The sequence below is a fragment of the Beta vulgaris genome, chromosome 1 (assembly GCF_026745355.1).
Source record: "Beta vulgaris subsp. vulgaris cultivar EL10 chromosome 1, EL10.2, whole genome shotgun sequence".
Lineage (NCBI taxonomy): Eukaryota > Viridiplantae > Streptophyta > Magnoliopsida > Caryophyllales > Amaranthaceae > Beta > Beta vulgaris.
This window is the reverse complement of record NC_079202.1, coordinates 2,808,302-2,835,058: the sequence shown is the minus strand read 5'-3', so window position 1 is coordinate 2,835,058 and position 26,757 is coordinate 2,808,302. Positions and strand designations below refer to the sequence as shown.

Genomic DNA, 26,757 nt, shown 5'->3' with positions numbered 1-26,757 from the left:
GGGTAAGTGAAGCCTTGGGGGTGGGTGGGGAATGAAAGTAGAGGAGTTTGGGGGAAAGGAGAGGGTAAAGGGAATGATTGATATGTGTTAACAAACAACAAGTAAGAGAATTGAGCTAGTTGATTCTCTTATCCTTTCCTAAAAACCCCAAACCAAACGCCCCCTAAAGTCTTAACCACTAGACCAAATAATAATTAGTGTTAATATCTTAAATTATAATATTAATAAATGAAAATATTGCTTACCCGGGACGTTGCCCGGACCTAATAATTAGTTTTACATTAAAACAAGCGAGTAAACCAAATAACTTCAATCTCTTTTCAATTAAACTTGTGAAAGTAAACTAATTAAACTAAATCATGTAAATGGGTTAGAGCCTTTTATAATGACAGAGACAAATCTTAAAGAAAGAAAAAAAAAAAGCCACCACCGGCCTACACTAATATAACAGCTTTAACAAAACCTGCCAAAAAAAAACATACGTGTTATAGCCCTCCTTTGTCATCTTTTTCATAATCATATTATTGAAAGAACTCCCTTTTATTCTTTTTTGGAAATTAAACTCTCTCCTGCCTTTCTAGAATCCCAAACATTTTCTACTATTTCCACTTCTTTGCCTTAAATAAAAAAAATGTTCCACCTTGTTCATGAAATTCCATATTTCTCCTCCATTTCCTTCCACATTTGTCAAAAAATAACGACTCTAAATTCGTCAAACCACAAGCTGAACCTTCTTCTTTATCTTCCTCCACTTCTAGACTAATAAATAAAAACAGTAACTTTCATTTCAACTAAAATAATTTTCAATTCGTTGAATATTCAAATGTGGGTCCTACTACGTACTACTACCCAAAATTAGCTCCCCCATTAAAATAAAAGTCAGATCCCTTGTCATATTATTTTTTTGTTATTATCTCAGCAAAAACATTAACAATGGCGGCTAATGAAGTTGAAAATGGGATGAAAATAAGGGAGGGTTATGGTGTGATAAGGAACAGGTTAAAGAGTATGAAGAAACAGAAGATTTTGCCAAGATTTGGGTGTTTAAGATTAGATGATGAATCTCCAACCGTTGATAAGAAGATTGATGATGGAGGTATTGATATGGTGTCTGCTGGTGCACTGAATGATCGATGTGATCCTACTCATTTGATTGTTATGGTTAATGGTATTATTGGCAGGTTGTTCCATCCATCATTACTCTTTATTATTATTGTTATTGTTGTAGTTTAGAATTAAGTGGTGTCATATAGTATATGTTGTATCTGATCATAGGATATAGTATTTACATTTTGTTCACATGAAGTAATTCCTCCGTTTCATTTTAAATGTAACAAAGGTTATTATTTGTGAGATACAAAATATTCATTTATTGCATTTAAAACGAAACGAATGAAGTATAACCGACATCATCTTCAATTGATTGAGATACAATAACAGTGCTTTAATGGTAGTCTAAGTTGTTTATGAAACAGTATTATTATGGAGCACATTGCATCTGATGCAAAAATGGTAGAGATAGAGGTAGTTTGACTGATAAAATAAGTTGGAGGTGTAGAAAATAGAAGTTGGTTTGATTTAGTTTGTAGGACAAAAGTTGAAATTTATGAGATTTTGTAAAATAATGTCATGTTGAGAAGTTCTTGTTCATTGTAAGAATCTAATATATGGTTGTTGTTTTGTTTGTTAACTCGGTTAATTTGTGAGATTTGCAGTTCACAGGATTGGAGATATGCTGCAAAGCAGTTTCTCAAGACACATCCCCAACAAGTTCTTGTTCATTGTAAGAATTTAATATTTATATTAACGACATCCAAGTCAAGTGCTCTTTTGAGTGGTTCTTTTTCTTGTAACGTTACATTATGTTAGGAATTTATTGCATGAAAAAGTTGTAATTTTTCCTAAAATAATATTCTATTTATTCTTATATTTATATTTTTTCTTCACATTTGCTTTGGACAACGTTCATTGCAAAATCTTTAACCAATAATATAGGTACTTTTTAAAAAAAAAAAAAAAAAAAATCTAATATCAACTAGATATTATAAAGATATACTAAAATGTGAATCGAATTACATTTCAATTGACTATAATATTTATGTTCTTTCAAATAGTCAATTGTCAAGCTTGCCTTGGTTTAATATTCGGAGTTTGTTGCTCATGACTTTGAGGTTATTAGTTCAAGTCTTACTAGAGCACTTTCAGGATGAAATTATCTTACTTTTCCTTCAAGATATTTGGGCTTAAATAAGTTCGGAGTACTTTAAATAGTAGGGCCTTGCTTAGGCCCAATTTCATTACCCCAACAAAAAATCTAGTCTACCACATATGGTCAAAGTTTAGAATCTTTTACCACAAGATTCTAATTGTAAAGAATGAAATTTCGAAGGCAATAATAGCTTATGATTGGATTTCATTCATCGTGAAAATTAGGTAATTGAGCAACTGAATTGTTAAACATTATCCCAAAATTACTTAAAAGTTAAAATTACCCTGATTTTATTTTAAATTTACTATTTTATCTTTTTCTTTTTTTCATTTCTGGAACGGATGCAACATTCATCTTTTTATGATGAGTATTTTAAATAATCAAATGTTATAACTAAAAGAAACAAAATAGTATTACAAATGGAAATTTTGTAAAACCATGTCACGTTGAGAAGTTAGGTTGCTACTGTATAAAGCTATGATTACATTAATTCTAATCACTGGGTTTGATGGTGGCTGTGGTTTTACCCTTCTCATCGTAGTTTTTGCTTACATGCAATATACAGGCAGTGAAAAGAATACTGCAACCTTAACATTTGATGGAATTGACGTAATGGGAGAACGGCTAGCAGACGAGGTTGGTGATCATTTTCAGTATCAAATTAGTTTCCATTCAAGTTTTTTTGGTGTTATAGAGCAACTAAGTGCATTGATGGTTGTAGACAGTATTGATCCTAGGTCTTGCATACCACCCTCATATGCCTATAATACTTTACGAACTAAGCTACATGGCATCCACAATTAGTTTCCATATAAGTGAGGAACCTTTTATTGGTTGACTCCCTTCGTCCCACAATATAGTGCTTGTTTTCTTTTACACAGTCTTCAAGACGTAACTTTGACCTTTAATATCTTCAATTCCGTATTAATAAAAAAATATAAAAAGTTGATATTATGAAACTACACATTGAGACGAATCTAACAAGATCCCACATAAATATGTTTTTTTATATATACAAATGAGAATATTCAGTCAAAGATTTTAAAGTTCGACCCACCAAAAATGAAGTAGGCACTATGTTATGGGAAAGGGGGGAGTATGTCAATATAAGTTTCCTGATATTACATTTGCTCTGAATTGCAGTTTAACTGAATATTGAAATATTACATGATTAATAGTTTTATCATCTAAAGATTTACTAATATAAGTTCTAATAATACTTGTTATTGCAGGTTATATCAGTCGTTCAGCGTTATCCAAATCTATGCAAGATTTCATTCATTGGTCATTCTTTAGGTGGTTTGATTGCAAGATATGCAATTGCCCTGCTTTTTGGAAGAGATTATATGAATAGAGTATCGAAAATAGATGGAGAAACTGGAAGCAATGGATGTGCAAAAGTATTACATGAAGATAATTATATTGGCAAGATTGCTGGTCTACAACCAGTGAATTTTATTACATTCGCGACACCACATCTCGGTTCAAGGGGACACAATCAGGTTATCCCTTAACTTCTGCACTAATCTTTTCATTATGCCTCTCCTGTTTAGGCTGTTTTCATTATCTCTAACCCTCTTTTTATACTTAAGTGAGCTATGCATTTCAGAATAAATATGGACTTGGTTTGTCTTTTTAAGGAATTTGCTCACTTGGCGAATCTAACTTTGTACTCTTCATAGGTCTCAGAGTCATTCTAACTAACAATGCAGTTGGCAAATTCAAATAGTTTATGTTGTATACCCGCTTCTATTGAAAGCAATTAGGTGTGCCAAACAAAACAGCATGTTGGTCTAAAAGTATTGAAACTACTGCTATCACCTACAGAAATTTGGTAGATTATGTCTTTGCATTGAACTTGAACTTAAGATTTTTACCCTGGCAAAGGTCAGTTTAAAGAACTTTCCAACTTTATTCTTCTTGATGCATTTTCACATTATTAGCCACACCTGTTACCTGATAACCAAAAACAATATTTCCCGTGTGATATCAGGATTTAACTGAGTCCGATTTCAGGTTGATAATGATGTTCATTACCATGTACATGATAGAAGTACTTTTGTTATTCATATTGTTGATTGCAGTACAGTCGAATTGTGTTTGTACGGTTGTACCTAGGTTCATTAATATCTTATTGCAGCTAGCTGCTCGTCTTTAGGTGGTCACTACTTAGTACTTACTACCAAAAGCAGTCCTGCAATATTAGGAAGGATTCTAGTTGGCTAAATTTATTTCACCAAACAAGGTATAGGAGGGTTGTAGGATCCGCATGAAGACAAGTTACAAATATGCCGCCACTAAGGGATATAAACTTAGCTCAAAATTTAGCAAAAGAAACCATAATCTAGTATAGTTATTGCACTATCCTTTTAAAAGGGATGCTGCTAAGAAGTTACTAGCAAATTCAGTTTTTTGGTACTATTTTTCTCGGCTAACCTGCTTTACCTACACATCCAGGTTCCAATGTTCTGTGGCTTCCATGCATTAGAATTAATAGCACGCCACGGATCATGGTTTCTAGGGAGAACAGGGAGGCATCTGTTTTTGACTGACAAAGATAAAGGAAAGACCCCTCTTCTTCTTCGGATGGTGAATGATTGTGAAGGTCTTCCGTTCATGTAAGCCTACTATTTCCTTCACTTCTGTTCTGATTAAGATTGAAGCTTATAAGTTCCATCATTACTATTAACTTTGATACTTCTACTAATTAGTTATCTATGTTCTCTCAGGTCTGCCTTGCAATGTTTTAATCGCCGTGTTGCCTATGCAAATGTGCGCTTTGATCGTATCCTTATTTGCAAATACTTATTCCAAACAAGGTTCTATAATTTTTGCTATTCTGCTTTTATTGTAGATCTCAAACGTAATTATTTTGTTCTGATCCAACTGGACCTCCTCAACCTTATGTTTACATAGTCCAGTATAGTAAACCCAGCCGTTGAAGTCTAAGAATAAAGCTTATAAATAGCTAAACAATGATTATTGTAGTAACTATCAGACAAATTAAACAACTGTTTATATTGAAAGCCTTAACAATATCTATAAAGAGCTTGTTGGATGGTGCACTTCCTCAATCCGACACGAAACTGAGCTCACAAAGGTGAGATTTCTGAATGTGAAAAAGGGTATATATGATCTTAACTAGCACATTCTAAGGAAGCTTTATTTGTTTGCAGGGGAGATATAAAGCAAAAAATGATAGATATCGACATATTGTAAATGTGGACAATGGAGTACTTGCTGCTTCGCAACGAGTCTCCACTTTGGAATCCATAATGCATGCCTGGAAAAATTTGAGGACGCGAGGTTTGTTGCTTTATGCTTCAAATAGTTTTGGTGAAGTTGTTCATTTTCCAAGTATTGGCGCTCAATCAATTTCTTTCCTCATTACTGTACTCAAGTTATATTCTGTTCGCAATGACATTTGCAGATATGGTGGAAGAAATGATGAAGGGGCTTACAGCAGTTAGTTGGGAAAGAGTTGATGTTAAATTTGGTGGTGGTAAACACAGATTGATTGCTCATAATTCAATTCAGGCAAGCTGCACTTTTCGTCCTATTTTTTTTTTGTACAACATGTGTAACATCCGTATACCATTGCAGTTTCACTCTTTTTTAACTTCGAAAAATTACTTCAACTTATTAGAACTTATTGTTACTCACTTGACGTAATCTAAGTTGTCAATTGAGTTGGTAGCTCTTTTTTATGACCTATTAAATCTTATGTCAACTTCTTTGAACTAAACCGCATTTTTATTAATGTAGAGATGTGAGCCTGCATTCTTTTCTTTTCTTTTCTTTTTTAACTATGCAAATCGTTGCCTCGTTAAGCTTTCTTCAAATTTTTGATTTTTGATCAACTATTGTTTCTCATTTAACCTCCTTTCTCTGGCAGGTGCAAACTTATTGCGTGCATTCATCAGGCGCTGATGTTATACAACATATGATTGACAATTTTGTCCTGTAAAACTTGTAGAGGTCTCTAGCCTAATTAAGCCTAACCAAAAAATAATTGAAAAAGGTGATATACAAGAATTGTACATATTTATTCGTTGAGATATAATTTTGATCTTTAGTTTTCTCTTACTTTAACAGTGCTAATTGTCTGTCTCCTTCCTTGCTCCCTGCCAAATTGTATCAACTTATAGCCGATAGTGAAAAGATGGAAAGGATTTTACTCCTGTATTATTTCTTCAAGTATTAAGAATTTTCGAAGTTTCGAAGTTGGATGTAGTAGTATGTACTAACACTCTAACAGTCAATTTTATAAGTAATTGAAAACATATAGTAAAAATGGGATGTATGAACAAAATCTGTGAGTTTCACAGATGGTTGTATAGTCCTAGAAGATTGTCTAGGAACAATAGAAGTGGATGTATGAATGGAAGTCTGGTGAATCAGAAGTAGAAAAAATTTGAGGTGAAGTGTTTGGATGAGAATAAGATTCAGAAAGTGAAGGAGAATTGTGAGATGTATCAGGAGTATGAGTGGATGAATTAAGAGGAATAGAGTGAGAGGGAGAAGGATTATGATCAGCAACAAGAGAAACATTATTATGTTCAGGAATAAGACAATCAGAATCAATACCAAAATCAATAAGAGAAGCAACAGTGTGATTTTGTGTTTGTTGAAGAAGAAATAAGATAAAGAAATGTATTTTCCAAAGAAAATAAGAGTATGCCCATTGGTTGATCCCAAACATGGATCATGAGGAGAGAGAGATTAAATGGGAATAAAGAAATAGGAGAGAGAAAAAAAAAAAAAAGAGGAGAGAAGGCAATGAACCGATCGTTGCAACGATCTTGCCAAAGAGTAGATCATTGCCACATGGCGGAAGGGGAGAGGAAGAAAAAAGTGGAGCGGCGCCACTGCTACTGCATGGCAGACATCCAACGCCCCTCATTTCTCTAATCTAACGGCTAGGATTATTTGTAATTGTTAACGTTGCAAATTTTTGCAACGGACATATTGTCAGTTTAAAAAAAAAAAAAAAAAAAAAAACACCAACAGCTATATTTTTTTGTCTATAAATAGAGACCAATATTGAACTATTTTTACACATCTTATTTTTGAGCTTATTTTGTTATTGGAAGTCATATTTGTTTCCTTTCTTTATTTAAGCTGTTACGTTTTTATTATCATTATATGTTATGTAATTCTATATGTATGTGTTATTTCTATTGTTTAATGCAATATTTTATTATTATTATATTTTTCTGATTAAGTTAATTACCGTAACTAATTATGTACAATATTAACGAAATTAATTTTTACTAATAGTTTTTAATCACAAACATAAAAATTATTTACATTCAATAATCATTAATTGATTCTTAAATAATCCATAATAAATAAAAAAGATGAGATGGAAAGGAGATTAGATTGAGGAGAGAGAATATATGGTGAAAGAGTGAGAAATTAATAAAGTAAAAAGTAGGAAAGAGAAGGTGAAGATCTAAAATTATAGATCATCTATTGGAGGTGAAAAGATCATTAAAATTAATTGTGGATCATAAATGAGGTGAAATAGTGAGAAATTAATAAAGTAATTGATGATCCCAAATTTAGGATCATCCATTGACCATGCTCCATCTCTTGACGCAAAGCATGTATGAGTATTCAAATCATACACTTTATAAGAATTATGCCCATAGGGATAATCCAAGAAAATACATTTTCTTGCTCGAGTATCAAACTTATCTTTATGAACATTCATTGTGTTTTGCTTACCTTGTTTTTACCATGTTTCTATTTACATTTTTCTCTTCTAATCTCTTTGTCCAATAATAATTTTTACACTTCTTTTTTTAGTTGTCCTATACTCTTTATTTCATTAATTAAAAACTCCCTCCGTCCCAAAATATAGTTCCCATTTCTATTTTGGGAGTCAAATATTAAAAACTTTGACCAAATATTCTTACTAATGTATACAAAAAAACATATTCATGAGGGGTCTTGTTAGATTCGTCTCAATGTATGAATTCGTAATATCAACTTTTTATATTTTTTACTAATAAGAAATAGAAGATATCGTAGGTCAAAGGTACGTCTTGGAGACTGTGCAAAATGAAATGGGAACTATATTTTGGGACGGAGGGAGTAAAAAGAAGAACAAACAAACCACTTAACTGTCTAATTCCTTCCGTTTGATTTTCTAATTATCTGCAACTAGTCTGTAAATTGTGAAAGTTTCCTTCTTCGTTACTATGCAAATTCTAGATCATAAGGCATCCGATATCTTTGGCTCTTTTTCTGTTGAAAATTTAGAGTCATTCTCATTAGTTGTTAATAAAAATAAGTTATATGAGAAGAATAAAATTTGGATATTATTATTAGAGGTTACTAGTGTGATCGATACTCATTGTACGTAGACTCATCGGTAAGTGTTAGAGGAAAAAAATATTTAGTGGCAATATTCTAGCTTCACCATCATGTATAAGGGGCCATAATCTTTTATTTCACCCCGTGCCAATAATTGTCAGGAACGACCTTGAGTAACATGTTAATAATATGAGTGGCAATGAGAAAACAATCTCTCCAAAATTTTTTAAGAAGATTTACATGGAATCCCAATTAATGAAAATTTTGAATCTTGTGCCATAATTCTTCAATAAATGGATTGATTTGCAAGATAAATGAGATCGCAGTGCCAAATCTCGGTGGGCTCGGCACAAGCCCACACAAGAGAAGAATATGACCACACACAAGTCCAATGGGGTTCCATCCTAAAACCATATGGTGATAGGTGGAGTAACCCATTAGCTTATATATTAGTCATCTACTTTCAATTCTTCCAATGTGGGACACATGTGGATTACACTCTCAACACTCCCCCTCACATGTGTGCCACCTTTAAACTTGCAATTGGATAGGTCACATACACCTCGTTGGCCCTACTTGGGCTTCCAACATGAGGTCAACAAGCCCCTACTTGGGGCGCCCCTACTTGGGACACAATTCTGTTGGGCAACGTGCTCCAAACAGATCAAACCTTTCATCTTGCATTCAATGGGCCACATACCCTGGCCCGGGATCGTCGGCTCTGATACCATGACAAGGAGGCTGCCGCCAAGATATTTTTGTATTGCTATTTCACACCAAAAACGTGTGTTGTATTTTCCACATGCCCTGACTATATTATACAGCCCTAGCTTCTCTATTCTATGTGGGCCTAAACAAGGCAACTCAATATACACTCCAAATATACAAGGCAACATATAAACAAGCCCAAAGACTAATACATGATCCAACACCCCCCCTCAAGTTGGAGCATGGGAATGACCAATGCCCAACTTGCCTAACAAATGCAAAAACTGGCGAGTACCAAGCGCTTTGGTAAAAATGTCGGCTAGTTGTTCAGTAGTAGAAACATGCGCAGTAACAATCAAACCATATATGGTGTCGGATCACATGTGGATTACATTCTCAACACGCAAATTACTCGAAATAGCGAATTAATTTTCAATTCATGATTCCAGACAACCATAAAATTAAGTGCGCAAAATTCTAAGAATTGAAATTAGATCAAAAATGTCAAACAAACCTCAATTTCATGAGAGAGATTGAGCTCTAATACCATGAAGAAACTCGAAATCTTGAATCATATTATTGAAATTAGAGAAATCAAGAGAGAAAATGATACAAGGAAGAGAATGACCAAAAATAGAAAAACTCAACTAACTAACATAATAGAGTAAGTCTTTATTTATACAAGATATTGTAACAAACCTATAACTCAATACAAGATATTGTAACAAACTTATAACTAATTTGATAAGTAGAATAATAAAAACAACATAAATCAATCTTCTATAACTAGTGTTAAGAGTCATATGCATTTTCCCCAAACTTTATAGCAAGAAAACGATGTAGACCTTTCGGTCATACTAAATCAGATAATACAATGTTTTCTTTTATTGTTTATGTATTTTCATTGGAAAATTTTAATATATTGTTCATATTTTGAATCTTTCCATACATGTAAGATTATGACTTAAATTTCTCATTGATATTAAGCTACAATAAATGTGTCCACTCAAGGTTTTTTTTCTCATTGGTCTGACATAAAGTACTCAAAGAGCTATAATCTTTACATATAATTAAGTTTATTTTATTTAAAATAGTAGAATCTTGCCTATTTTCTAAATTGCATTGCTTAATTCACCAATTCTAAATATGAACAACAAAAGAAAACAGAGTGAGTAGAAGAGTTTGAACTCAAATCTTCTGTCCCACATTATGTATACCATTTGTGTGTCATTTATTCGAATTGGTTGTTATAATGTGCTCTTAAATTTTAGTTAATATTGGTGGGCCACATTTATATTACGGGAATTTCTATCATATACATAAGGTTATTTTTTTTGCTCATTGCTCATATAAAACCTCAAAATAAGCATCATTATATAATAGGTAGAGCTCCAAATAAGCATAATTATACAATATTAGAACTTTGAATGAGCATAAAATAGTCTTGGGTGTAGAGATGGCAATGGGTAGGATCTGGACAGGGTCCTCTAGAATCCAGATCCAGATCCATTTTTTAAGAAAGGATCCATATCCTACCCGGATCCACTGGGTAATAAAAATGAGGATCCAAATCCAGATCCTTATGGATCCTATGGATCCGGGTCCTAAACGGATCCAAAACGGATCCTTGCTTATTGTCTTCAAACTAACCTAATTTTCACAATAGTTAAAGATTTTAAATGATAAAGTTATCTAATATCAACCAAAAAATACTACATGTATGTGTATGATGAATACACTCGTTATATTACTAACCAATAAAATAAAGTAGCAAACTAAAGGTGGGACAAAAAAAATTGATAAAAAATTTGTGGACAGATATGACAAAAATTTGAGACAACATGAAATTTTAAGTGTCTAAAAAGATGTGTGTTATGAGAAAGTTCAGATGATTAATCCAACCACGGCTTACGTAATATTGTATGAGTTTAGGGTTAAACGTATAGAAAAACTCAGTTCATTAAAACTTGTATGGAAGAGACTGGTGATGAAACTTGCAAATTGCAATGTTCCATTAAATACAAAAAAGGTTCTGCAATCTTGAAATCACGGTGATGGCGTGGAAATATGACAAGAATTAATGGTGTCACATCCATGTAAAAGCAAAAAATAAAGAGAAGAATCAGAAATGAGAAAGAGATTCTTACAGTTGGCAGTATTTTGTTGTCTAATTGTAGGATCTAACATCTAACAGATGGAAAAATCTCTTAAGATAATATCAAAGCAAGCTAACGTGAATGGTCAGGTAAAAAATATGGGCACCTACCCCCACCCCTTCTTATACATTCATTCTTTAACTTTTAAGCCCATACCCGAGTATCACTCTAAACTCGGAAAATCAAGTAAAACTGTAAAAGTCGGTAAGTAAGATTGAAGGTAGATTTCACCAATAAAAAATGAAGGTAGCGTGTTGAAAGGGGCGAATCCACAGTTCTCCAAAATTGTGCTAACTAAATTGGCAGTGGTAGATATACTAGAAAATAGTACAATTGTGGCAGCCTGGAAATTGGTAGTTAACCATTCCAGCTGCAGAGGAAGCCGGGAAGGTGTAGCCTCTGCCTAGTGTGGTCATTAACCATGTTTTTTTTTTTTTTTTTGGAAGGGGACTAATATAAGAGGTGAAAATCGAAACTAAAAGCCCTATAAAGCTCTAATGTTATGATTTTATTTTTTTCTTAAACAGGCATGAAATTCGAAAATTTTCTAATTAGATTGATTAATTATATGTGATAATCATGCTTGATTCTTGAATAAAAGGTTTTTTGGTTGAAAATGTGGATTTTTTGGAAATTAAACCCTAATTTGATTGAAATTTTCAAAAATCAATTTTCTTACTTGTTTGAGTTATTATTTTTATTGTTCGAACAACAGATGTCTAAGACAGTTTCATCCGATTAAGTTATTGTTAAATAAATTGAATCATGTCAATTGATCCAACTATTACTTGTTGCATAAATTGAATCATGTGATCATTTCATGTACAAAGCAAAATCGAACAATCGTTATTCGATTTATTTGTGCGCGCATTGTGGATGTTGTGGCCTCGAGCAAACGAGACGAGTAAGGGTTGGGTGATACGCACAAGTCATAAAACCCAACGTGGTATGGTTGTGCTGTGCTGGGTGAGGCGTAAAGGGAATCGAGATTGTTTGTTGCGTGTGCATAAAATGCACATTGCCAATAGTCCAACAACGATGTGCGTGCGGACCTTGTCATAGATGCTACAAGAGTGCATGACTGACAGCCTTGTGTTGTTGCATACATGCATTTGCAGTCAAGGGGAAGGTGCGCATATGTTTGTGAAATATTGTAATCGAGTTACCCAAAACAATATGATTTAATTTTAAACCCTAATAAATCCAAATATCTAAATGTTTCTCCGAATTAAAACTATGTGATATGACATAAATACGAATTCAATAAAAACTCTAAGGAAATATTATATATATTATAACTCTTAGCAGAGATTAACATAGTTAATTAAGTCTAGCCCTTTTCATCAGTACCCCCAAATAAACGCAATCTATAGGTTGCTAGCCGTTGATTTCCCCCTCTGGCGCCTATTGGTATTTATTGTTAACATTAGTCGTCTTTGGTGTGGCTTTTTCGCAGCACCGCTTCAATTGTGAGGTGTAAATAAGACCACGGTAAAGTGACTTTGCATTGAAGGCTTTAGCTAGGTGAGTCCATGAATGGAGATGAGGAAACTATAGTAAGGAGTAGTGTTAAAGGTAGCCTCTGCCATGATACCAAGATCAAGAACAATATTGGAACCTCATCCTGGTGTGCTCGAGTTTCAAGAGGGAAGCAATATTCATGACTTTCTATTTCAGCAAGGAGAACGAAGACTCGCCCTCGTATACATACATGTGGCCGGAGAATAATGGTGGTAAAAGGAGAAGAGTATGACCAATGGTTGTTCATCATCTAATTGTGCTTCTGGATGTAGGTTTGTTGTATGCAGGAAAACAAAAGATTTGATCCTTCCATCATGCCTTTATTATTGTCAAAGGAAAACTTCATCAAAGTGTTGGATGTCATATTGATAGTACTAAGTCTAGTATTAATTAATGTCCCTAATAATGTCTTGCTTTGTAATAATTGTTGTGTTTCTCGTCTTGTTATCCACGTAATCCACGAAATAGCCTTAGGTCATGAGTAGTGGGGTTTGTCTCGTTTCTATGTACTTGCTGCCAAAAAAAACTCTAAGATATAAAGATTTGCATGACTAAATAACCACCTAATTAATATAGACCCGACCCAACAACCATATTTCACCAAACCGCCTTACTTCATACATGACCTGAACCAATCATTCATCAATTCATCAAATTCGATTAAATTCAAAATCCGATTCAAATTCAACCCAAATGTAAAATACACTTGATTAGAAACTATGTCATAAACTTGTCCCAACAACCTAATTGAACCTACAAAGGTATTCCTCCAATGAAGATACCCAACCAACATGATTTTTTTTTTTTTAATCTCCCCCTCCCTCAAAACCCCAACCAGGTAACCAAAATCGCTATTTTCCCAACCGTGATACCGATGCTTAGTACTGTCTCTAATCTTGCGTGGCAAGATATCGGTGTTTCAAACTTGAAAGTCTTGGTTGTTTTATATTGTAGGGCTCATTGAACGAGGTTTTGTCAAAACAGTATTTCTTCTTTTTCCCTTTTTAGGCTTTCGTTTAATACATGCTTTCTGCTCTCCCCTTTTTGCCTTCCCACATTTCATCCAAACACACCCTTCACCCTTCACCCTTCACCCTTCACCCTTCACTTCAATTCACTCTCCCTTCTTCTCCCCCCCCCCCTGGCATTCAATCACTCATCTTTCTCACCACTTCTCATTAACTTAACTGCCCACAATTTCTCTCTCTCTCTCTCTTTCTTCAATCACTCACTTTCTTAATCATTTTTTAGTCTTTTTCTTCCATTTTCTTAAATGGGTTTTACTCAAATTCCTGTCTTTTCCATCACAAATACAACACTACTACTTCTCATTTCTCTCTTCTTTTTCTTCTCACTAGCTCAAGGTACATAAATACATTTAATTAATATCTCATTTACTTCTTTCTATTTATAGATTTTTCATCATTTCACATCATTATTAAATAATAACTCCTTTGTTTATTTTGTTTTATCACAGGCTGGTCAATTTCCCAACAAAATGAAGCATCAGTAAAGGTAAAAAAAAAAAAATTGCAACTTCATCTGCAAATTAAAAATGTTGCAAAAATACTAACTAAATCTTTGTTTGGTTGTAAAAAAAAATAATGAGCAGGTAAAAGAAGAGAAATTAATAGAGAGAGCATTAATAGGTTCAAGTCCACCAAGATGTGAAGGAAGGTGTAGAAATTGTGGACATTGTGAAGCAATTCAAGTTCCAATAGTTCCACAACAAGGTTTCCCAAGAAGTCATTTTGTTAAACATTCAACACCAACTCTTGCTTATTCTAGAGGAGATGGTGTTTCTAATTATAAACCTATGAGTTGGAAATGCAAGTGTGGTGATTCCATTTTTAATCCTTGATTATTTTTAACATCATAGATTAGCTAGTATTATAGATTTTTGTTTCTACTATTATTTTTCTCTCATGTAAATACTTATATCTTGTTATCTTTGCTCCATTCTTATATGCAATTAATAGTAGATTTTTTTTTTTTTTTCAATTTATTTACCCCTGTTTTTTAAATTTTTTTAGTGTTGTTTCAAGATCTGTGTAGCAGTAGCACGAAAATAATTGGTGTTCTGAAAACAAAGACGCGTAGAATAAAAGGACAATCTTGATTTGTTTGGTGAACCAGGAACTTGAACATAAAATTTAGACAAAAATGTCATTTATTACCATCCGTAACATAATAGTTCATAAAAATAGCGACCAGGGAGAATATCCTAGTTACATTACATTCTACATTCGACATCCTATACGCCTTGGCCAAACCCATAATAGTTCATAAAATAACGACTAGAGAGAATATCCTAGTTTCATTACATTTTACATTCGATATTTTATACACTTTAGAATATCCTTCCTAGTTACATTACATTATACCTTCGACATCTTATACGCCTTGGCCAAAACCCTAAATTTATTAGCACGAAAATGGTTGGAGTTTCGGAAATAGAAAGCATGAGGTCCGCTAGTGTTGATACTTGATAGTTGAATTTTAGTTGGTTTGGTAGGATGGATGTCAGAGGAGAGGAGAGGGGCAGGTGTACTGCTGTCGTAAACAAGTTGTGAAAATTGAATGAAAGCTTGTAATGTCTGTGATTTAACAATGCCCACCTCGGATACCGTGCAAACTGCAATCGTGTAATAGTACTACTATTATAGTAGTAGTAGTAAAGGGAGTATCTTATAGAGTTATAGTTAATCTCTTTCTTACGTTAATCTAGTGAAGTTTAGGACTGTAACATAATGGGGTTCATTAAGATGTCAGCAATAACATAACATGGTAATCCGTGCTGCACGTCACCACGTCACCACTTGTAAATTTTCAACAACACAGAAACAGAGCAACTCTCTCTTAGGAAAAGGTAAAAAGAAAAATCTTTTGGAAATCCCACATAAATTAAAATCTTCAATTGGTATTGAAGATAATATCAATAATTTATTTTTTGGTACCGAAGGTTTTAATTATAAAATGGAATTATTTTGAATTTTAGTAATGAAATTGTGTATATTTAGTAATATAAATGTTTTGATAGTACATACTTTTTTGACAAGATGTTTGATTGATACTAGAGTGGATACAAAAACAAAAATAATATAATTAACAATAGAAAAATATTATATCATTTTATGTGTTGGAAGAAAAACAAAAATAATATAATTTGATACGCCAAGAGAATCCAAACGATTTGATGCGTAGACCTGGTTCACGTTGACATTTGTGTGAACCAGGGCAAACACACATATCATTTCTAAACAATCCACTATATCATTTAGAAGCCCATGCACTATAGCATTCAATTAAAACCCCACTATATCATTCAAAAACTCATTATATTATTCATAAACATATTATATCATGCAGAAATTACATCATTTCTAAACAATCCATTATATCATTCACAAATCTACTATATCATAAAGAAACTCACTATAGTATTCCGAAACATACTATGTCATGCAGATTCTACATCATTTATGAGCAATCCACTATATTATTTATACACTCACTATATCATGCAGAACCTACATTTTTCTATACGTTAAAGCACGTGTCACGAAATATATATAAGTTTACTATATCTGTATAAAACTCACTATATATAGTTTACTATATCTGTATAAAACTCACTATATATAAGTTTACTATTCCTGCATGTTAAAACATTAAAATTAAATCCTCTACTATGTTGCCATTTCACTATATGTTTCCCTCAAAATTCCACTATGTTGTATATAAGTTTACTATATTTGTATAAAACTCACTATATATAGTTAATATCAATTATCAACATGATGCACACTAAATTAGTGTGTACCGGGTCCATTTAAGTTTATATCGAATCCAAAAGGTAGGGTGTAACAATAAAATGGAGTACAAATATAAATACATATTTAGAGTTTTATTTGGTTTTATACATATATAGAGTTTAGGGTAAGTGAAAAGAGTTTGAGAATAAACCTTTAAAAATAATTTATTTAAATAATTCAAGATACATTTACAAGATGTTTAAAAATTTATAAAGATAGAATCATCAATTTCATTAAAGTCTTTGATTTTTGTATTAGGAAAAATAATTGGTTGAAAGATCAATCCCTGCTAGGCTACTAGCAGCACACCAATTCAGAGTCTGGGTACAATTGTACAAAAATAACTCAGAAGTAAATGCCCAACATGTTGTTGAGATGAGGATTCGAATCCTGCACAATGTCCTAAAATTTGGGATGGTACTCTACTGAGCTACCACCACTCTGTCTCATTCATCTTTGATATTAGTAGGATGAATATTATTTTGGATTGTGAATTTTTGTATTACTTATTTTCTACAATTACAATTTGTTTGATCTGTACCCTGTGTTTGAAAAGTTATAAAGTCATAATATAAAAGATAACCAAATTATAACTTAAAGGTCCAAATAAAAAAGATTCCAAAACTATTAAGCAAAACTAATTATTATGGCTGACGAACGAAGATTAACCAATCTTAACCCACAACTCCATCCTTAACATATTAGGATGCATGAGGTGGGCTAGAAGGTTTGGGCCAAAAGTAGCTACTCTCCTCAGAATTAAAATAACCCCTCGGATTATAACCTTTCTCACTAATAAAGCCCAATTAACCAAACATAACGGTAGTCATAAGTACTGATTGGCTTTGCATTGCAACATGCATGGCCCAAATACTGATTCTTGCTCCTAAATAGTAGAGGTGGTCATTGATCATGGACCATGTTTTTTAGTTGTCCAAAATAATTTTAAATTTAATGCTAAATCCAAATATACTTAATCATACTTTTTGTGACCATCATAAAAATGTCAGATTTACACTCCACCAAACATAGTTTATCAGCTACCAGTTACAGACTTGTATCGGTTTAATATAGCACTAGTTTTTAGGTTCCGGCGATGTTTCGGGTAATCATGATTTTCAATTAATACTATTTTATTTTGAAATTGTAACACTAAACTTTACTTGATTTAGTAGTTAAGACTTTATAATACAACCTTGAGATCATGAATTTAAATTTTATAGTATGTATTTTCTAACTTTTATATTTATCGACTCTTCGTGCAGCTTGAGATTTACTTTCTCTGTCCTCTATTAGTTTACCCGTATTCCTTTTATGGGTGTCCCTTATTAATTTACCCCTTTCAGTTTTTTTTTTTTTTGCTATTTTTGGAATAAGACCACAAACTTTTCATCACACATACATTCAACTTTAATATAAAATAATACTCCCTCCGTCCTAAAATATAGTTCCCATTTCTATTTTGGGAGTCAAATTTTAAAAACTTTGACTAAATATTCTTACTAATGTATAAAAAAAACATATTCATGAGGGGTCTCCGTCTCAATGTATAAATTCGTAATATCAACTTTTTATATTTTTCACTAATAAGAAATAGAAGATATCGTAGGTCAAAGGTACGTCTTGGAGACTGTGCAAAATGAAATGGGAACTATATTTTGGGACGGAGAGAGTAGTTTCTCTTTCTTTCTATGATCCATAACATTATTTCTCCTAACGCTGTGCCAAAAAAGGGTAAACTAATAGAAACGGAGGGAGTACAATGTAGTTCAAATTGTAGCTTTACAACATTAAAAAAAAAAAAAGTCCATGCTCAATGAAAACAGCGGCTCACCTAACATCATGAAGACACTATGAAGTTTAAGAAATAGGAGACAAAACTTATAAAATAGGTTTCAGATCACCTTGTCTTGTAAGTCTACACAAGAAAAGAATATTACATCTCTAAACTAAAATTCAATCCCAAAAGCTGCTAGATCAAGTGGGTATTAACTATTAAGTCGCACATAACTCAACTCTTCCATTACAATTTAAGCATACACCTACGACCTATCTAAGCAAAATTATCGTAAATTAACCCTTCACTCCTCACCTTCCATATTATATTGTCCTTTTTCTGTTTTCTCCCCTTCCCAATTCGTCGAAATAAAATCTTAACTCATGCAGTCGATCTCATTCTAATAGTATTATTATTGTTGGACCATTAATTCAGTGTAGAGATAAATCCCGACAGTACAGTATAAATGAGGAGAGAGAGAAGTGAAGGGTTTGATTGGAAGGTTGGATTAGTTGGTCCCGCGCATTTCGTAAACTTAACTTGAAAGTTGAAAATTGAAATTATAGAGTTTTCCACACTATAAATGAGGAAACTCAAGAATTTGTGCTCCCCACGTCGTTTCCAGAATTGCAAAAACAAACATCACCTGGTAAATTACACTTTTATTTTCTAATTAACTGCTATTTTTTTGAATTAATCGTTTCCAAATGATCTAATTGTATTTTTTTTTTGTCAATTTGATTATAATAGGATTCTGGAAATAATATGGAAAACGCACAAAGGAGCAATGTTTGCAACACTGAAGTTGATGAGGTAAATTCTGCGGGAATGTATAGTTTTCTTTTTTTACTGTTGATGTTTCTTTTCTTTTATGGTGTATGGTGTCCGCATTTCCGTGTTTACTTTTTGAAATGGGTTGTTTTGAATATTAAAATTGAAGCAATTTGGATTTACATGGGAGTAATTACCAGTACATTCCGAAATTTACGAGGCAGTACAAAGTACAAATAAGGGGAAAGGGATTCAAACCTGTAATTTATCGTTCACAGCAGCTCAATCTTAACCACTAGGTCAAGACATCCTTAGTATTATAATTGAATATTTGACCTCTACCACTCTTTGATGGTTACGGTTGTTTACTTGTTATATTATTACTAGTAGGATTACTTTTTTTTTTTAAGGTAAAATGAAATTATTTGCACAAGTGGAGGGAAATTGAGATTCCACTTTGCAAGAGGTGAGAATCGAACCCTTGTTATAATGGTGGAAGGAGGATTCCAACCAACCAGGTTAAACTTACTTGTATTGCTACGGTATAATTCAGATTTTATTCCCCAGCAGAAAAAGCTTCTTACTTTGTGAATGGTTGCCTAATTTATAGATGATAGTATTTTTGTTTTCATCATAGTTTCTTTGGGACATTTATCATGAGCATTGTAAATTAAATTTAAAAGTTTTACATTGAAACAAAATATCATCATCTTACTTAGATAATAGATGATGGTTATACCTTGGTTTTCAACTTTTCATATACAATAAATTTGATTCTATATATATACAACATTTATGATTTAACATACATTTTCTTGCCCAATATGCAATAAAAATCTGTTATGAACAACACATAGTTCATGATGATTGGAAATTAGAAAGTTCCCTTCTTGCTGCACCAATTTGTATCTTATGTTCTTTGTTCTGAATACATCAAGGTAAGACTAGTATCTGTTTCAGAGGAATGTTCGCTCATTCACAGTACTAGTTTTTGTTAAATTTTAGCTCATTTCTTTGTGTTTTGATAGTTTTGGATGTCATACATAGTGACCAAGCTGTTGGGAGTATATACTATATACAAGTTGTTTGAGCATACTAAATTATTTGTATTAGTTATATAAAAACGGAAAAATATGATGAAAATAGTGGCACAATCATGCAATTATTCCAGTTTTGCTGACAATATATTGTTGCTTCCATAGTATCATATCCTGCCATAACCTGCTGAGCTTGCTTCCATAGTTTGTTGAGTTAGCATTGTATTTTTGTTCTTTGTCAGAATCTGCCGAACTCTTTCATTTTTTTAAATCGCAAAATCATTTGTTATTCTCACTTTTAGGTCAAGTTGACATGATATCTTAACAAATCTTTGGCATTTCACTCTCTTCTTTCATCTCAAATGGATTTTTATTGTTCTGTTGGATGGCAAAAAGGCCTGTTTGGTTGGTTATGCGTTACAACTTGTTTGTTGTTTGATAGACGCCAGCGCTGTGATGTATGTAGAACTTCTCAGCTGTGTCTCATACACTTTTTTTTTTATGCAAATTGATTACAGCATGGGATAGGAGATATGGGCAGAACAAGCAGTGACCCTGTGAAAAATATTTTATTGAACCATGATTTTGCCCATGGTTTGCATTCATGGCGCTCCAATCACTGTGATGTGTTGATGGTGTCACCTAAGTCTGGAATCACTGAAGGAATGTCAGCAAATTATGCTTTAGTTACAAATAGGGAACAATGCTGGCATGGATTGGAGCAAGATATAACAAGTAGAGTATCTCTAGATACCACATATAGAGTTTCTGCCTGTGTCCGAGTGTCTGGATCAGATCAGGGATCTTCTAATGTTCAAGCCACACTGAAATTAGATTATAAAGGATCTGACACCAAGTATTTGTGCATTGAAAGGTGAGTCACTCCCTCCCCGCCTCCTAAGAATTTTACACACTTGGAGAGGCTTATATATTGTCCATGCATGACTGGTGCAGGATTCCAGTGTCAAAGGAGAATTGGGAGACTTTGGAGGGAAATTTCACGCTCTCGACATTGCCTGATCGTGTTGTGTTTTATTTGGAGGGGCCCCATCCTGGTGTAGATCTGCTTATCAGATCTGTGGTCATTTCTTGGTCCAGCCCCACAGTATGTGAAGTAATTGTGACTTCTATAATTGATAACAACTTGTTTATTTATATTATGAACATAGTTTTTTTAAAAGAAATACTCTGAAATAGTAATATCATTTACTTGTCAATTGTAAGCCGAAATTTGAACCAAAAGGACATTAGCATAATGAATATAGTGAAGGATAGTTGATTGAAACCACAATGTTTAACCTTATGACAAGGACAATATATTTTACGTGAAGCTTTTCTAATCGTCTAGTGTAACTTTAAAGTAGTAAAGTGACGTGATCCGTCAATGGTCCTAAACTATATGTGTTCAATTTCTTCTAAGCTTAAAGTTATTTTTCTGCAAATAAAAATAAAATAATGTAATCCAAGCAAATATATATAAGGAGCAACTGCACTTGATGCTATATTGTAATAAGATGGAACCTTGTTATCGGCTGTGTGAAGTAACCTCCATTTCCTATGTTTTCCAACAATATGCATCTGTAGATTTATGAACCATGATGCTTTTCTGTCCCATTATCTTTTCTGTTTTAAGACTCTTTTTTGCTCTATTGAGGTAAACTTGAAGCTGGTGGAGATATGAGTGAACTACGTTGATATCTGATAACAGAAATTCTAAGTTGCTTCTGATAAGGATTGTTATATTTTGGTGACAGAAGATGCAAGGAAATATGGATGATACAAGGACTGAACATCCTGAAAACATTATACTGAATCACAACTTTTTACAAGGCCTGCATATGTGGCACCCTAATGGTTGTGATGCTTCTGTAGTGTCACCTGAGTCAGAAACTGCTGAAGGAGTATCAACAAAATTGAGCGGCGGCTATGCAAGGATTACAAATAGGAAGGAGTGCTGGCAAGGATTGGAAAAAGATATCACGAGCCTTGTCTCTAGTGGTTCTACTTATAAAATTTCTGCACAAGTTGGAGTGTCAGGAATTCATGAAGCTTCCAACATTCAAGCCACACTGAAATTAGAGTACAAAGGATCTGAAACCAAGTATTTGTCCGTCAAAAGGTAATTGAGCGTTCCATGTCCAAATCTACTAATATCTGAAGTTTATGTCAAGATGCTGCTGATGTATGTACTTGTTTGGCACAGGATTTCGGCCTCGAATGACAAATGGGAGACCTTGGAAGGAACTTTCGTGCTCTCAACAATTCCTGACAGTGTTGTGTTCTATCTGGAAGGACCCAACCCCGGCGCAGATTTGCTTGTAAAATCAGTCATAATATCCTGTTCCAGTTCCAGTCCCAATAAGGTATGAACACCCATACTTAAAAATTATCAAACTGGAAATTCGTTCTTTTCTTCACGTCATTTTTTTTTTGGTTTCTGAGGTGTGGAGGAGATGCTGATGATAATGTCCTATTTATTGACGTGCATCATTACGTCTCTTTAGATACCAAAATTTGCTTCAATTTCAGTTTCTTGGCATGCTTTCTGTTTTTTATTCTACTGAATAAAATGTGTTGATAATTTGACAGACTGCTAGCAGATGTAGGAATGATGAAGATGAGAATATAATTATTAACCCAACGTTTGAAAATGGACTCAATAACTGGTCAGGAAGGGGTTGCAAAGTTGTGTTGCACGACTCAATGGCAGATGGGAAGATTACACCACAGACTGGCAAGTTTTTTGCTGCAGCAACAGAACGAACACAATCTTGGAACGGAATTCAACAGGATATTACACCTAGAATTAAGAGGAAGTTGGCTTACGAGGTTACTGCTGTTGTTAGAATATATGGTATTAATGTTACAAGTGCTGATGTCCGAGCTACATTGTGGGTTAAAACACCTGATAATCGTGAGCAGTATATAGGAATCTCAAAGTAAGAACCTTTTACTTTTACTTTTTTCTTTTTTTCTGTGCCATAATCTTTCTATTGTGTAGTATATGTTTATGGTCAATGAGCTCTTTTGAAACCTTCTAAGTTTTTTTTTTCTTTTTGAGCAGAACCTTCTAAGCTTTACTATTATTTAGAGAAACCCATACACTTTATTAACAACTTAGAAAAATTCATGCGCAGAACTGTAGTAAATATTGTACATAACATGACAGATACTGACAATTTCAAACAAGTGGTATTCTAGATATGCAGATCATATTGCAAATTCACAGAATTGTTGCCTGTCAACTTGTTTTATCAAGCTCTTATATTAAATATCTACCTCTCTCAATGGTAATGCAAAATTTAAAAAACCAGTAACTAGAGTTTGAAGACGCAATTACTTGTGTAAAGATTTTGTTTATTCATCTTGAAGGGTACAGGCAACAGACAAAGATTGGGCGCAGCTCCAGGGGAAATTTCTTATTAATGGCTCCCCGTCAAGTGTAGTTGTTTATTTGGAAGGACCACCTGCTGGTACTGACATTCTTCTTAACAGTTTCATAGTAAAGCATGCACCCAAAACTCCTCCATCTACTCCACCAACTATTCAGGTCAGCCCTGCACGTTTTGCCTTGGATCTATTTGCACATAAGTTATGAGTTGCAGTATTGGATATATAAAAGCAACCAGGTAGAAGTACATAAGCACTTGATGACAACTTATCGTTTATTTTTACAGTTTGCTTCCTTTGGAGTTAATATAATCCAAAACAGTGAACTAATTAATGGCACGAATGGCTGGTTTCCTCTTGGCAATTGCACGTTAAGCGTGGGAAGTGGCTCACCGCATATCCTTCCTCCAATGGCCAGCGATTCTCTAGGACCTCATGAGCCATTGAGTGGGCATTACATCCTTGCGATGAATCGCACGCAAAACTGGATGGGTCCCGCTCAGATGATTACTGACAAACTGGAGCTCTTTCTGACATATCAGGTTGCTGCTTGGGTGAAAGTTGGGTCTACTGCTTCAGGACCACAGAATGTCAATATCGCACTGAGTGTGGATGGTCAGTGGGTCAATGGAGGCCAAGTTGAGATCACTGACGACAGATGGCACGAAATTGGTGGTTCTTTCAGGATCGAGAAGCAACCATCAAAGGTCATGGTTTATATTCAGGGCCCTGGTCCAGGAGTTGACTTAATGCTCGGAAGTCTTCAGATTTTTGCTGTCGATAGACAAGCTAGGTTCAAACATTTGAGACGACAGACTGATAAGGTACCTCCCAGTAAACATATATTTATCAGGAATTTGCAATTGATTGATTAGATTTCTTTTGTAGGGTTGTGCATTGTATAAATGAAAATCATATTGAGGAATCATTGAATGGAAATTTCCATTGCTTTTTTGCTCTGGTTTCTTATCCATATTTTTTTTGGGCCCCCACTGGGGACCCCATGGTAAGATGAAGGGTCCTGCCAGACCGACACCTCTCGCAGGTTAATCCGGCCTGGGTTTGCGGGCAGACACTTTGAGATTGGGGGGACGGTAAGGGGGGACCCTCTCCCAAAGTGCCCCTAGTGGGGGATCGAACTCCCAACCTTGAGGTTGGAAGGTTCTTTGCTTACCACTTGGCCAAGCTTAGCTTGGTGGTTTCTTACATGTTATCCTTGCTAAAAAAAGTAGTTATGTTATGATATGTCAAAAACTATAAAAATTTACTATTAATTAGTCACAACATTGTAAGAAAATTAAATTTTTGCTGTAATATCTCAGCTGCCAACTCGACATATTAAAGAAAGAAACAAGCTATAAAATATAAATCAAAGTTGATTTCCTCTGGTCATTAAATTCCTATAACCCCCCTCTAAATGACTTCTCTATAATCTAGTGATATTTTTGAACTAATCCTAACAATATCGATTTCACTGCAATGTCTGACATTTTCAAGCTTCATTCTGATCTGTTCTGTTTGCAGGTACGTAAACGTGATGTAGTCTTGAAATTCACGGGAGACAGCATATCTGGCAACTTTGTGAAAGTGAGGCAAACAAAGAACAGCTTCCCTTTTGGCTCCTGCATGAGTAGGATGAACTTAGACAATGAAGACTTTGTGAACTTCTTTGTGAAGAACTTTAATTGGGCGGTGTTTGGAAATGAACTCAAGTGGTATTGGACTGAAGCACAACGAGGGAATTATAACTACAAGGATGCAGATGACATGTTGGATTTATGCCAAAAGAACAACATAGAAGCTCGAGGGCATTGCATCTTCTGGGAAGTTGAGGACACAGTTCAATATTGGATAAAAACCCTTAGTAAAGATGACCTAATGGCAGCAGTCCAAAACCGCCTCACAGGCCTCCTTACTCGTTACAAAGGGAAGTTCAGGCACTATGATGTCAATAATGAGATGTTGCATGGATCATATTACCAGGATCATTTAGGTAAAGATATTCGAGCTAATATGTTTAAGACAGCAAACAAGCTAGACCCATCTGCCCTTTTATTTGTAAATGACTACCATGTTGAAGATGGGAATGATCCAAGATCAAGCCCCGAGAAGTACATTGAGCAAGTGTTAAGCTTGCAAGAGCAAGGTGCACCAGTAGGCGGGTTGGGAATTCAAGGACATATCGATAGTCCTATTGGCTCAGTTGTATGTTCTGCCCTTGATAAGTTGGGCATCCTTGGCCTACCAATATGGTTCACTGAGCTCGATGTTTCTTCGACTAATGAGTATGTAAGAGCAGATGATTTAGAAGTCATGCTTCGGGAGGTCTTTGCTCATCCAGCTGTAGAAGGAGTCATGTTATGGGGATTCTGGGAATTATTTATGAGCAGGGAGAATTCGCACCTTGTAAGTGCAGAAGGTGATATCAATGAAGCGGGTAAGAGGTATCTCGAGCTCAAGCGTGAATGGTTAACTCGTGCTCATGGTCATGTTGATGATCAAGGACAGTTTAGCTTTAGGGGTTACCATGGGGATTATGAAGTGGAAATTACTGGTTATGGTAAGAAAGTTACCAAGACATTTGTGGTTGATAAGGATGATTCTCCTCTGGTGTTACCTATAAATTTGTGATATTGTTAAATTTATGAAGACTTGCGTTAATGTCTCAAGACTTGTTGGAAATTACATCAATATGTGTGCAAGCAGCAAGAAGGGCAAGCCGAAGATTTAGTGGTTTTCTACTTATATTGCGTGAATGGGTTTCTTATTATTACGGTCGCTTATTACTTGCTTCCACCACTTCTGTAATACTCTATTCCACAAAATAAGGCAAAAAAGAAGATAGAAAAAAGGAAAGGAAAAAAAAGGAACGGTGTATAGTCTGCATATACTACGATATTGTACGTATTCAAATTAATGTATTTACGTCCATCTATAAGAGGTGGGTAGCTATTAAAAAAAATATATATTTACTATCATGAGGCATAAATGCAGCTCTATCATTTAGATACACAACCCTTCTAATTTGCACTACTCAGGTGAAAGATGCATT

The 26,757-nt window shown here is 34.1% G+C and overlaps 3 protein-coding genes across 6 annotated transcripts; all 3 read left to right on the top strand.

Annotated features, from left to right (window-relative positions):
- Window positions 1-352: 352 nt before the first annotated feature.
- Window positions 353-6,390, top strand: LOC104905740 (hypothetical protein). The gene is made up of 10 exons (XM_010694353.4): window positions 353-1,181; window positions 1,716-1,783; window positions 2,775-2,845; window positions 3,442-3,711; window positions 4,667-4,827; window positions 4,939-4,994; window positions 5,257-5,309; window positions 5,386-5,515; window positions 5,640-5,746; window positions 6,105-6,390. Exons 1-10 carry the CDS (start codon window positions 934-936, stop codon window positions 6,174-6,176), a joined length of 1,236 nt encoding a protein of 411 aa, XP_010692655.1. The 5' UTR covers window positions 353-933; the 3' UTR covers window positions 6,177-6,390.
- A 7,308-nt stretch (window positions 6,391-13,698) lies between these two features.
- On the top strand, window positions 13,699-14,907 carry LOC104905742 (EPIDERMAL PATTERNING FACTOR-like protein 2). The gene is made up of 3 exons (XM_010694354.4): window positions 13,699-14,279; window positions 14,393-14,430; window positions 14,528-14,907. The coding sequence occupies exons 1-3, from the start codon at window positions 14,189-14,191 to the stop codon at window positions 14,774-14,776; spliced, it is 378 nt and encodes a 125-aa protein (XP_010692656.1). The 5' UTR covers window positions 13,699-14,188; the 3' UTR covers window positions 14,777-14,907.
- A 3,737-nt stretch (window positions 14,908-18,644) lies between these two features.
- LOC104905743 (hypothetical protein) lies at window positions 18,645-26,374 on the top strand. 4 transcript variants are annotated; one of them, XM_057394057.1, is made up of 10 exons: window positions 18,645-19,156; window positions 19,258-19,320; window positions 20,834-21,189; window positions 21,270-21,420; window positions 22,073-22,434; window positions 22,519-22,678; window positions 22,905-23,254; window positions 23,688-23,865; window positions 23,993-24,533; window positions 25,234-26,374. In XM_057394057.1, exons 1-10 carry the CDS (start codon window positions 19,091-19,093, stop codon window positions 26,334-26,336), a joined length of 3,330 nt encoding a protein of 1,109 aa, XP_057250040.1. In that variant the 5' UTR covers window positions 18,645-19,090; the 3' UTR covers window positions 26,337-26,374. The 4 variants fall into 4 exon arrangements, with proteins under 4 accessions (XP_057250040.1, XP_057250017.1, XP_057250028.1 ...); XM_057394034.1 differs by having other exon boundaries at window positions 21,270-21,429; window positions 22,070-22,434; XM_057394045.1 differs by having other exon boundaries at window positions 18,646-19,156; window positions 22,070-22,434.
- Window positions 26,375-26,757: the final 383 nt, after the last annotated feature.